The sequence below is a fragment of the Erythrolamprus reginae genome, chromosome 1 (assembly GCF_031021105.1).
Source record: "Erythrolamprus reginae isolate rEryReg1 chromosome 1, rEryReg1.hap1, whole genome shotgun sequence".
NCBI classification, from domain to species: domain Eukaryota; kingdom Metazoa; phylum Chordata; class Lepidosauria; order Squamata; family Dipsadidae; genus Erythrolamprus; species Erythrolamprus reginae.
Window position 1 is genome coordinate 122,670,033 of NC_091950.1, and position 13,121 is coordinate 122,683,153.

At 36.5% G+C, this 13,121-nt stretch overlaps 1 protein-coding gene across 4 annotated transcripts in view; it reads left to right on the top strand.

Moving 5' to 3' along the window:
- The window catches only part of TRIM66 (tripartite motif containing 66), a 76,895-nt gene that overhangs the window by 49,627 nt on the left and 14,147 nt on the right, over window positions 1–13,121 (top strand). For all 4 annotated transcript variants that reach the window (XM_070763644.1, XM_070763639.1, XM_070763641.1 and 1 more), the window contains 2 exons: window positions 9,886–10,155; window positions 10,786–11,008. In XM_070763644.1, the coding sequence (XP_070619745.1) occupies window positions 9,886–10,155; window positions 10,786–11,008 (493 nt within the window). The remainder of the gene's footprint in view (window positions 1–9,885; window positions 10,156–10,785; window positions 11,009–13,121) is intronic.

The following is a 13,121-nucleotide window of genomic DNA, read 5'->3' on the forward strand; positions in this document are numbered from 1 at the left end:
TCAGTTAGGTACTGCATACTGGGACAATAGTAATAATTGCTTCACTTCACTCTTATAAAAATACTATCTGAAATACAGTAACTACTATAGCAACCAAAATATGACCAGCATATGTGCAAGTGCAGTGTCACATGAAGACCATCTCTACATGATTATGACTGACTGAGAAATTTTTAAACTGAAAATTCAGCACCACCCCAAACCATCCATCCTATCCATCCATCCATCCATCCATCCATCCATCCATCCATCCATCCACCCATCCATCCACCTACCTACCTACCTATCTATTAGATTTATATGCCGCCCCTCTCCGAGGATTCGGGTGGCGTATAACAGCAAAAAACTCTAGGGTTTAGAAAAAATAAAATTTTAAATGGTGAACAAGAATTATTAGAGCAATTTAAATTAATTACACTAAAATTGTGTAATTTCATTCCTTATCTTGACTCTTTTAATAAAATGTGTCTTTTCCAGGATGTGTTTTAATGATGCAGTAAACCTATGTGACACAGCTAAGACATACCAGAGAGGATTAACAATAGCCTATACATCCAGAAAAAAAAAGACAATGTAAAAATGAATTTATATACAAACTGAAAAATCTAGAAAAAGAATCTCAGGATGACCCAGGAAACCAAACTACAAGAGAACAAATTGAGCCAATTAAACATAAATTAGAATTATTAGATTAGGAATAGGTAGTAAGGAAATTAAGAGCTGCAAAAAAAGATCAATTTGAAAATGCAAACAAACCAGGTAGATGGTTATCTTACAAATTGAGGGGGGAAAAGATAAATTCAGCAATTATTTATTTATTTATTTAATTAATTAATTAATTTTATTTATTTTATTTATTCATTTGTCCAACAGACAAGAATAAAATTACTCACCACCAATTAGAAAAAAAGAAAGACATAGTTTTAGAATACTATAAAGAACTATATGGTAAAGATAATATTAGTGAAGAAGATATATTAAAACACTTAGAAAACTCCAAAATTAAACCAATAAGTAAAGAAGACAAAGAAATGTTAAACAAAGAAATAACTAAGTAAGAGTTAGAAAAAGTTATCATGAAACAGAATAATAATAAAACCCCTGGACCAGATGGATTCCCAATTGAATTTTATAAAGCAACACTACATATAACAGGAGATTTATTATTAGAAATTTACAACAATATGTTAAAAAAAGCCATATATCCTTTGTCATGGCAAGAAGCCAACATAATATTGATATATAAAGAAGGTGCAGATGCAGATCAGATTAAAAACTATAGACCAATATCTTTGCTAAATGTTGATTACAAACTGTACATGTCAATCATAGCAGAAAGACTGAAAAAAATACTAAATAAGATAATCCATCCAGATCAGAACGGTTTTCTGCCTGACAGACAAATAAGATATAACACTAGAATAACTTTGAACATACTAGAGTATTATGAAAGCCATAGCAATAAAGAATTTACAATGTTGTTTTTAGATGCTGAAAAAGCTTTTGATAATTTAAATTGGGATTTCTTTAAAAAATTAATAAATGGTGTGGAATTTGGAACTAACTTTGAAAATATGATAAATAAAATATATTCAAAGCAAAAGGCAAGGATCCTAATCAATGGAGATCTGACAGATACATTTGATATTAGGAAGGGAGTGAGACAAGGGTGCCTGCTCTCCCCTTTGATTTTTATAATGTCAATCGAAATTTCATTAAATCAAATTAGGATGAATCCTCAAATACTCTTGTGGTGTTTAACCATTTATTTAAGGTGAAGCCAGCATAAAACCAAGACAGGTTTAGCACTTTTGGAGTCTTTCTCCTGATCTCCTAAATCAGTAATAATAATAATAACAATAATAATAATAATAATAACAACAACAATAATAATAATAATAATAATAATTTATTAGATTTGTATGCCGCCCCTCTCCGCAGACTGATGGTGAACCTGTGGCACGTGTGCTGGAAGAGGCATGAAGAGCCATCTCTCCAGGCACGCAAGCCATTACCCGTTGCTCTTCTGAGTTCTGGCCCACCAGTCAGCTGGTCTTCACATGCACATGAGCACCAGAAACCAGAAGAGCAGCCACCTGGTGCATATGTGCATGCTGGGAAGATGATTACTGGTTTCTGGCACATGCATGCACACTGGTCAACTGGTATTCATGCGCACATGCATGCCAGAAACCAGAAGACAAGGGGTTGGTGCGCATACATGCACTGGAAACCTGAAGATGATCTTCCCAGCGTGTGCATGCTGCTGTTCCGGTTTGTGATATGTGCACACACTTGCTCCTGTTTTGGCACTTGGTGCCAAAAAGTTTCGCCAACACCTGTCCTAATGACACCTGTTATCCCAAAGTCTTTTGACATTTCATTTGATAGGTTTACTCCTGTTGTTTACTTCTCTTAATTCTTTGAAAAGGCAGACCAATTTTTAAATAAGTAATAATATTTTCTTTGTTGATTTATTTATTTTGTAAGCGTTCACTTTACATGATTGATGATGTGATAGCACAAAAAACTAATTCTATTACTAATCAAGCGCTCAGGATGGAATAAGTATTCAGCAGTCGTTCCTTTCAGATCATGTCTTGAGAGAAGCTATGCTATCCGTCTCTCAGCATGTGCCTAGCAACTATCTTTTGTCTTCTTGACCATGTGTTTGAACAGGCAAGCTGGTTTGAACTTTGCAGAAAGGTTGCTTAGATTTTCCCCTTATTTTAGGACAGTTGGCAGTCCAAAAAGTTAGAAAGGGTGGCCTGATGCCAGTGCATCACAAATGTCATGGAGGTAGATAGATCAGTTGAATTAAACTTGAACTAACTTGCTTTGAATTACTGCATTTGTTTAAGTTTACAGCATAAAGGAGTTGCCAAGGAATTATTACACTTAGCTGCATCTTTTATTACTTTGTAGCCATTTACTCTCAGTAATTTCTATGCAGTTGCAAAGATTCTATGCCATTTTAGCAAATCCCAAAACTGTTTTTTATTAACACTTGTCATTTCCTTATCCAGTTTATTCTGTAGCTTGTCTTGCACAAATTTTTCATTCTACTCTCCCTTTTTTCTGTTGTAAATAAGACTTCTATCTTTTAAATGGGCATTATCCCTGCATCACTTGATAGCTTCCTGATACTGTAAAAACAAAAAAGTTAATACTTTCTCCACATTCATGCCATTAATTGTATCATATCCTAATTTTTTCCATATAAGGCTGACATTAAAAGTATGGAATAAAGACAATGAAAGCACTGGTACCTGCAATATTAGAGTTGAAATTCACACAGTAAACATGAAAACAATTGTAAAGAAATAAACACTTTTTTCCTTAAGGTCCTAATTAATCCTTTTCATTTTAGATAAAGAGCATCATTTCAGGTGCTCCTGTAAGGAGCAATATAGAAGTGAGAGAGTTCTTTCACTACATCAATGGAAACATATGAGAATGAGTAACAAGTGAAAACATAAGGATTGAGGAAAGTAAATGCACTGCAAAATATATGTGAAGATGCAAACATGTGTTTGCAATATACCATATATCAAAAACTTAAATGAATTTATAGCACAAGTTGCAGCACAAAACCATATGATACGAACATTTGTGATGTTGAAGGGTGAGATATTAAATCGTTTTAGACCACATAAAAATAGAAGTATCATAATTTAGGGCAGTAAAAACCACAAGGGGAATATTCCTCTCGCTTTCCTCCACTAATGGAAAAAGGAACGATCATTTTAAGGAGATAATTAATTGAACTTAATGAGCCTTACTCCCAATGCATTTTTATTGCATCCTTGACAGTAGCTTTGTGAATCAGTATGAAAATGCATTGGATCTTGCCAGGATCTTAGATAAGTAAGCACACATATATACAACATTCCATATACAGCAATCCCTCGTTTTTCGCTGGGGATGCGTTCCAAGACCACCCGTGAAAAACAAATTTCCATGAAGTAGAGGAAAGATATTTTTTAATGTATTTAATGAGTATTTGGACTTTTAAAACCCACCCTTTGCATTAAACAGTCATTCTATAATGTTTCTCAGCTGGAACTACATGGGATATCCTACCAGTTTCTTTAATAGAGTACAGTAGTACTGTAGAAGAATTTTATGAATTTTTAAATTTTCAATGGATTTAATGGATTTAAGCCCCCTTTGGAAGCCCCTGAAGTAGCGAATCCGTGAAAGATGAACCGCAAAGTAGAGAGGGATTACTGTACACATTTTATTGGGCAATACATAGTTTCTTCATTATTGATATCACAAAATTAATTTTTATTTCAGAGAGAACTAGGCAATTTGATAGCTTCATTTCCTATTTCCCCGCTATTTTTCTTTCCTTTTTAAAATAAATTTAATGTTATTTATTGAGTTAAGGAGTTATATTTTCCATGTAACTATGCTACTAATAGAATTTAAATTCTTTATTGTTATTGGTAATTTGATGTTTAAGTATCAGGTTGCCTTGATCTCATTCATGGGTGAGACTAGCTGAAGGCATAATTAACTGTACCAACAAAGAAATATTTCCTCACTTTCCAATGCCATCTAAGGGCAGCCCCAGTGTGCAAAAAAAAAATCTTTGCAGTCTATCATCCTGATATCTTGGATGGATGGACCTGAGTCAGTGCTAATGAGTTCTAGATCTGTAACTACTCCCCTCTGCTTTTGACATCTATTTTTCTCCCGTTTTTTTAACAAGACAAAGCATCATTCATCTTCACTATTTTATTTGTGGAAGAAGTAGGGGTTTACTTCCTTGCTAGTTTCTTTATATTTGCAATGTTTGTTAGAGTAGAGTAACAGGGTTGGAAGGGACCTTGGAGGCTTAGCAGAAGACCCTACACCACTTCAGACAAATGGTTATCTAATATTTTCTTAAAAAGCTCCAGTGTTGGAGCATTCACAACTTATGGAGGCAAGCTATTCCACTGATTAATTGTTCTAACTGTCAGAAAATTTATCCTTAGTTCTAAGTTGCTTCTCTCCTTGCTTAGTTTCCACCCATTGCTTCTTGTCCTGCCCTCAGATTATATTATTATTATTATTATTATTATTATTATTATTATTATTATTATTATTATTATTATTATTATTTATTGGATTTGTATGTCGCCCCTCTCCGGAGACTCGGGGCGGCTAACAACAATAATAAGACAGTGTATAACAATAATCCAATACTAAAAACAATTAAAACCCATTATAATAAAAAAAAACCCAAACATACATACAGACATACCATGCATAAAATTGTAAAGGCCTAGGGGGAAAGGGAATCTCAATTCCCCCATGCCTGGCGGCAGAGGTGGGTTTTAAGTAGCTTACGAAAGGCAAGGAGGGTGGGGGCAATTCTAATCTCTGGGGGGAGTTGGTTCCAGAGGGGCCGCCACAGAGAAGGCTCTTCCCCTGGGTCCCGCCAAGTGGCATTGTTTAGTTGATGGGACCCGGAGAAGACCCACTCTGTGGGACCTAACTGGTCGCTGGGATTCGTGCAGCAGAAGGCGGTCCCTGAGATAATCTTGTCCGGTGCCATGAAGGGCTTTATAGGTCATAACCAACACTTTGAATTGTGACCGGAAACTGATCGGCAACCAATGCAGACTGCGGAGTGTTGGAGTAACATGGGCATTCCTAGAGAAGCCCATGATTGCTCTCGCAGCTGCATTCTGCACGAGAGCATTACAGTAGTCGAGCCTCGAGGCGATGAGGGCAAGAGTGATTGTGAGCAGTGACTCCCGGTCCAGATGCTTTGGAGAATAGTTTGACTCCCTCTTCTTTGTGGCAGCCCCTGAGATATCGGAACACTGTTATCATGTTCTGTATCTTCTTTCCTCTACTTAAAGGAAGAGAGATATTGCCCATCAGCAAATCAGTTTTTGTACTTCTACTCTAGTTACGCAACCAGTTTTTTTTGTCTTTTCTGGAGCAATTTTTGGCCTGACGACTTCTTATATGCCCAGGCGGGGTGTGGGAGGAGGGTTCACCAACCCAAATGGACCATGAGAGATGCCTGAAGTTAGAGATGCCACATTGATGTTTTTTTCTACTGGCTGAAAGGGGTAGCAAGTCAGAGGAAAGAAATCAATATTTTTGCTTATGAATGACATATTCTCAAATCAGAACAGTATCATTTCGTAGTGACGTTGAAAGCACACAAAGCAGAAAGCAGGACAGTTTGGCCGGGAAGAATTTTAGCTGGAACCAATCAAGGATGAGTGGTTAATACTTTCACCCAATAATACATAGTAGTGAGAAAATGGTTCAGTCACATGACGATTCCAATTTTGGGATATTTGGAGATACTTCAAATCCTGACTTTACCACTTGGAAGCTCTAATAGCTTGATTCCAGAAATATGGAATCTCCAGTTGGGAAGAATTATTTTCAGAACCCATAGTGCATGAAAGTTCCACAAACCAATAGATGAACTAAAATGTATTTATTTATTTATTTATTTATTTATTTATTTATTTATTTATTAATTAATTAATTAATTAATTTATTTATTTATTTATTTATTATTAATTTATTTATTTATTTATATTGATTGATTGATTGATTGGATTTGTATGCCGCCCCTCTTTGTAGACTCTGGGCGGCTAACAACAGTAATAAAAAACAGCATGTACATCCAATACTAAAACAATTAAAAAACCCTTATTGTAAAACCAAATATACATACAAACAAACATACCATGCAGAAATTGTAAAGGCCTAAGGGGAAAGAATATCTCAGTCCCCCCATGCCTAACGGCAGAGGTGGGTTTTAAGGAGCTTACGAAAGGCGAGGAGGGTGGGGGCAATTCTAATACTATAACTCTTATCATATATGTGGTGTTCCACATTTTTCATTGTATTTCATTGTAATAGACTTCTCTGATGAAAAATTTATAGGGAAAAATCTCACAATAGACAAACGAATTATCAAACTATGTATATGCTTATTAGATTGAAAATTATTCATTAAAATATTAAGAAAACAATTCTCACACAGAGTATTAAGAGTGGTTATTATTGTATCTATCAAATCCAAATTTTACAAGACCCCGGACAATCAGTTTTCGTTCTGGGAATTAATCCATAAGTTTTCAATATGCCAGAGAAAAGAAACTTCTTTTTATAGTTTTTTGGGGTACCTACTTCTGTAAAAGCATGAACGATAAAGGGAGAATTCTTCTTGTGAAAAGGCAGTTTTCATGCAGTTCTGTAAGCAAAAACATTCTGATTAGATGAAAAAACCATCTGATTTAAGATTATAAATAAATGAAGAATTGAGAAAAATCTAAAATGAGGTTTTATTTATTAATTTGCCCATTCTATTTGACTCAGAATAATGTTCCATTAGATTTAGAAGCACACCAGCTGGCTGCTGAATGAATAATTATTTCGGGATGTCATGTCAGAAATTCATGGTGCTTACATGTTTGGGTTGAATGTCCAGCATGCAGTATCTATAACTGCAGTTCATTTGTTACATAATTCAATTGCTACTTTGAGATGCACATAATACTCACAAATCATCTTTTTTATGTTTCTTTAATTTTTCCAGGAACTAGTTCCGTTGGCCCAAAATATCCTAGAATTGGATCAATTATCTTCTTTTCATAGATATCAGTGGCAGGGTAGGAAAAAAGAACAAGGAATAAAATAGAGAACTAAAGAAAAGAAAAGAGAAAAGAAAATAAGGAACTTAAAAGATCTGGCAAATCTTTGAAAATAGTGAATTTGATATAATACTATTACTGAGAGAAAAAGCTTTGTACTAAAATCAAAATAATTTATTATATAATTTAATAATTTAATTAGATATATAATTAAATCAGATGTTTGATGTAAATAACAATTTTATTGTTAACGGATTTAAGATCTTTTAAAAATAAGAAATAGTATACAAATATTTTAAAACAAATAAATAGTTTTATATTAAAGACTGTGCCCTAGCATAGGAAAAATATTTTTTTAAAATAACAGGAAAAAAACCCTTTCTTCTTTCCTCCTATATAAACTAAATCAAAACACAACTCAATGAAAAATAATAATTTTGGAAAATTTGCTTGAAGATCACGTACTTGCCCACCTTATTAACTTAATTATTCTGAAAAGCCATTATTTTGCTTTTAAATTTTATATCTCAGCGTTTTTAATTTCAAAAGGAAGCATTTTCTACTTTTAAATGAAATGACAGAAGATTTTTTCTGTCCATGAATGAATAAATGAGTGAATGAATCAATGAATTTTAGGAAAAACACATATGTTGACCAATACTTGATGAATCTTTTAGTGGATTCAAACTTTTAAAATAGACCATTGTTATGATAAGCATTCAGAATGGTGTTCAACAAGACAAAACTATTTGTCTGTTTGTTTGTTTGGACTTATATGTGGCGCAACTCCCAAAACACTCTGGGCGGCTCACAACCAAATACACATAAAATGTAATATAAACCCCCCTAAAAACAGTTGAAAATAAATTAAAACCAGCAATTAAAACAATTAAAAGAGTTTTTAAAAGAACAAACCATGCATATCTTTAATGGCTGGATCCCAATGGTATGCTATCTGATCAGCAACTAGAGGCCTGCCAGAAAAGCCAGGTCTTTACGGCTTTTCGGAAGCCAGTAGGGTGGGGATAGTCCGGCTCTCAGGAAATAGCTGGCAAAGAGTCGGAGCCGCCACAGAGAAGGCTCTCCCCCATGGGCATGCCAGCCCACTGTTTAGCTGATGGGACCTGGAGAAGACCAACCATGTGGGCCCTTATTGGTCGCTGCGAACTATGCAGTAGAAAGTGGTCTCAAAGATAGTCTGACCCTAAGCCATGTAAGGCTTTGGAATAATGTCCTAATGACACCTCTTATCCCTAAGCCAGGTAGGGTGTTGGAATAATGACCAACACCTTGAATTGTAACCAGAGACAAATCGGGAGCCAGTACAGTCCATGGAGAATTGGTGTAGTGTGGGTATACCTAGGTGCACCCACAACAGCTCGCGTGGCTGCATTCTGGACCAGCTGCAGTCTCTGAACATCTTCAGGGATAGCCCCATGTAGAGCACATTGCAGTAATCTAACTGTGAGGTGATAAGGGCATGAGTGATCATGAGAAGGGCCTCTTGATCCAGATATGGTCGCAGTTGGTGCACTAGGTCAGTGTTTCCCAACCTTGGCAACTTGAAGATATCTGGACTTCAACTCCCAGAATTCCCCAGAATTCTGGGAGTTGAAGTCCAGATATCTTCAAGTTGCCAAGGTTGGGAAACACTGCACTAGGTGAACCTGTGCAAAGGTCACCCTAGCCACAGCTGTCAGATGTTGATCTAACCCCAACTGTGAGTCGAGAAGGATACCCAAATTGTGAACTTGTTCTGGTGTGTGTGTAATATTGTAAGGGCCGTTGGCGACTTATCGGGCTGGCGGTGTTTGTGGCGTGTGCGGGGGAAGGAGGCCGCCATTTTGGGGCGGAGCCTGCGGCCCCATGTCAGCACCGGGGCCCGCAGTGATGTCAGATCGGTGCGCGGGGCACCGATTGGTCGAGGGGCGGCAGGGAGTCCTCTATATAAGGGGCCTCCTCGTGGTGCCGCTCCTCTTTGTTACATCGCTGGGGGAATTCTGGGAGTTGAAGTCCAGATATCTTCAAGTTGCCAAGGTTGGGAAACACTGCACTAGGTGAACCTGTGCAAAGGTCACCCTAGCCACAGCTGTCAGATGTTGATCTAACCCTAGCTGTGAGTCGAGAAGGACACCCAAATTGTGAACTTGTTCTGGGGTGTGGGTGTGTAATATTGTAATATTGCAATGAAGCTACAAAAACCTTTGTAGTGAAAGAATTAATGTTGCAATGAATACTTATACATTTTTCTCCCCTCTCCCCACAGCGGTCAGCTTCAATGAACATAGTGGGTTTTCCAAACATTTTAGAAGTTGATTTATCTTCATCAAGGGCCACCAGACCAGCTGATTCACAGGTGAAAGAAATATGCAGTGCAACACCTAGCCTGTCCCAGAATGTACCGCATGTCTCTGAAGTGCTTCCTGAATCTGTATCTACTTATAATCTGTCCTTGGACAGACCGAGGACCCTGAGTTCTGAAAATATGGAACACTTAGCAATTGGCGGCATCCCTTTGGTAAACCCAGTTTGCAAGGTAAGAACAGTTGATCCAACAGATAATCATTTGGTACGGGGGGGAAAATCACCATAGTTCTAGTTTATTTCATAAGCCACCACACACAGCTGGAAAATCTCTGCTGAGATTATTGGAACCTGAAAAACTGTGCCAGTATTTTTTTGCAAGTCTCATTTAAGTTATCCTGGAATTTCAGTATGATGTGTCTTTCATAAAAATCCAGTTAATTTCAACAGATACAGATCAAATTCCTGCCAAGAGTTTGTTATTTCTTGATTTAGAGACCACCCTAAAAACTTTCCATGACTTTTCTGTTCTTATGGCAAAATGTTAAAAGTCTCCTTTAAGAAAAAATTAGTCTTTGGATTTTCATGAACAGTTCCAAGGAATTTTATTGGCAGCGTTATATAAGTAATTTGCCATTGCCACATAGACTTAACCTAATGCTAATAGGATGTTGAGAAATTTGTGATTTTTTTTTGGTAGATTTGTGCTTCAAAGATCTTAAATTATTTGAACTTATGCTTTGTGTGCTCCTGAGAACGAAGCATTCTGAGACGGAATTAATTCTGCTTTACTATTTGTTATTTTGTTGATGCATAAAATATTTTGCAAATTTCATTTTTTTTCTCTCTCTTCAATTACTAGCTGGAAAATGAAGAGTTTAACCATGTGAGTTATCCTCTTGGGAGCAATATTGTCACTGTGCACACAAAAGACATGAATGAAATGACTCTTCCTTTACAAAATATTCTGGAAGAGCCTATTAATCTTTCAGTGAAGAAAACTCAGCCATGTACCTCCCCTCCCTTGCTTATCAGCAACACAACCTTCATGCAATCTGCTAATCCCAAACCAGGACACACTGAAGGTACCAAACTTTTTTTCTTTTTATTTCATGGATGTTTAAAATAATAAATTGCATAACATAATTATTTCAAGATTTGCTGCTGAAAATACAAATGTTTTGTAATGAGAAACCCTAAATTAAATTATGATTTTTGTAATTGTCCCATGTTTTCTATTAATGTCCACTATACTGGCCTTTAATAAACACGGAACAACTTCCTGTCTAATAATGGGATATATAAATATAGAATATTTATCTAGGCTTGATTTAATATTAGAGATCTATTGTATTAGAGATCTATTAACTTGAATGACCCTGATAACATAATAAATAAAAATGATGCAGTACAATCTTAAATGTTACCAGTAATGTTATACTACTGCTCAGAAGAGAAGTACCAGAGCAAAGTTGATTATGCATTAAGATAGAAAAGGTAGCAGTGACTTTGGCTATTCAAGAATGACATTTTGGAAGCATCCAGATTCCATCATCATCACTTGATCCTCCTCCTTTGCATATGTTACTCATTGTGATTAAGTGGTACTGCAAGGCCAGTTTACAGAATGTAAAAGTGATGTAGGATGAATAGTCATTTTCAAAAGATCCGCCAACTGTCATTCAGGTTCTAGTAACATCCAAATTAGGCTATAATTTCTTATTTTTGTGTATTTTCGTATTTTCTATTCGAGGGTAACAGTACCATTGATGGCAATTCTGTATCACAAGTCTTTCACAATCAAACTGCTATTGAATTCTGCTATATCTCAAGCTCTGCTGGCTTGTCTCAGACAGTTTTTTTGCCCCAGTGTATCTTTGAACTTATAATATTCTCCTTTCCCATTTAGGGAGGGGCTATTATTTATGGCATCTCCAGGGTTGGTTAAGCTGATCAATTAGGTCCATTTGAGGTAATAGGATGGCTTTGGATCCAGTAGACCTAAAACTGACTCTTCCCTGCCCCCACCCCCAGAACACCCATTTTGTGGCTTCCTGTTGACTACTGCCGGAAGGAGAACTACCAGCAGATTCCCGCCGGCTTGAATGCAGTAAAGGTCTTCACCGTGGTTGGATCCCACCCCAGCAGTACTCCTTGCTGACAGCAAAGGCCGTTGGAAAACCACCAAGCTCCTAGCTTCCTCCAGCCACTAACACTGTTGCCAGTGGAGGACTTGTGCTCTCAGATAATAACTTTATGAATTTAAGATTCATAATTGAGAGTTGATGAGATTTTAGACTTGTGTCAGGTCAAAAAGAAGGAAACTTTGTGAATAGATCAGCCTATTTTTAGATATGCTATATGTTAAATGTATCTCTAATTTTTGTAATGTTGCTTTATTAATAAAGATTTTTGTAAAAAGCATTTATTTTCTGAGGTCAACATATTGTCACTTAATGATGGTCAGTATTATTAAGAGCCTCGGTGGTGCAGTGGTTAGGGTGCAGTACTGCAAGCTACTTCTGCTGATCACCGGCTGCCAGCAGTTTGGCAGATCGAATCTCAGTAGGCTCAAGGTTGACTCAGCCTTCCATCCTTCCAAGGTCGGTAAAATGAGGACCCAGATTATTGGGGCAATATGCTTACCCTCTGTAAACTGCTTAGAAAGGGCTGTAAAGCAATATGAATCGCTATATAAGAATGCTATTGCTATAATTAAGATTAGTAATGACCCCTTCCCCAGGAAAACAGAAAAGTAGATTCATAAGTATAAAGAAAATCAAAACTATCTCTATAGTAATAAGAGTCCAAGAATATTTTCTTCCAGCTCTTCCTGCCCCGTGTGTTAGGATACAGTCCTGTAACCCCTAAGAAGTTTCAAAATTCATAGATAGGTTAAGTTTTCCTCTGAATAAATATAGAAATGTTCATGCAGACAAGAAAGGATACTTCAAATTCCCTTTGACTTCCAGGGATGAGCTCCACCAATATAGCTGTGCGAGGGACTAAAAAGATCACCCGAATGACAGATTAGAGCAGACTCTATATCTGCTGGATACAAAGCCCCTTATTTCTCAGTATGTTTCTGTAACTGGAGAAAACTATGTCACCCCTGGAGCTGTTGTAAATGTCAAAAGCAAACAATGAATAAAGTTTAAGGTAAAAACTCACCTTCCTGCTTTATGGTTTTTGGAGCAT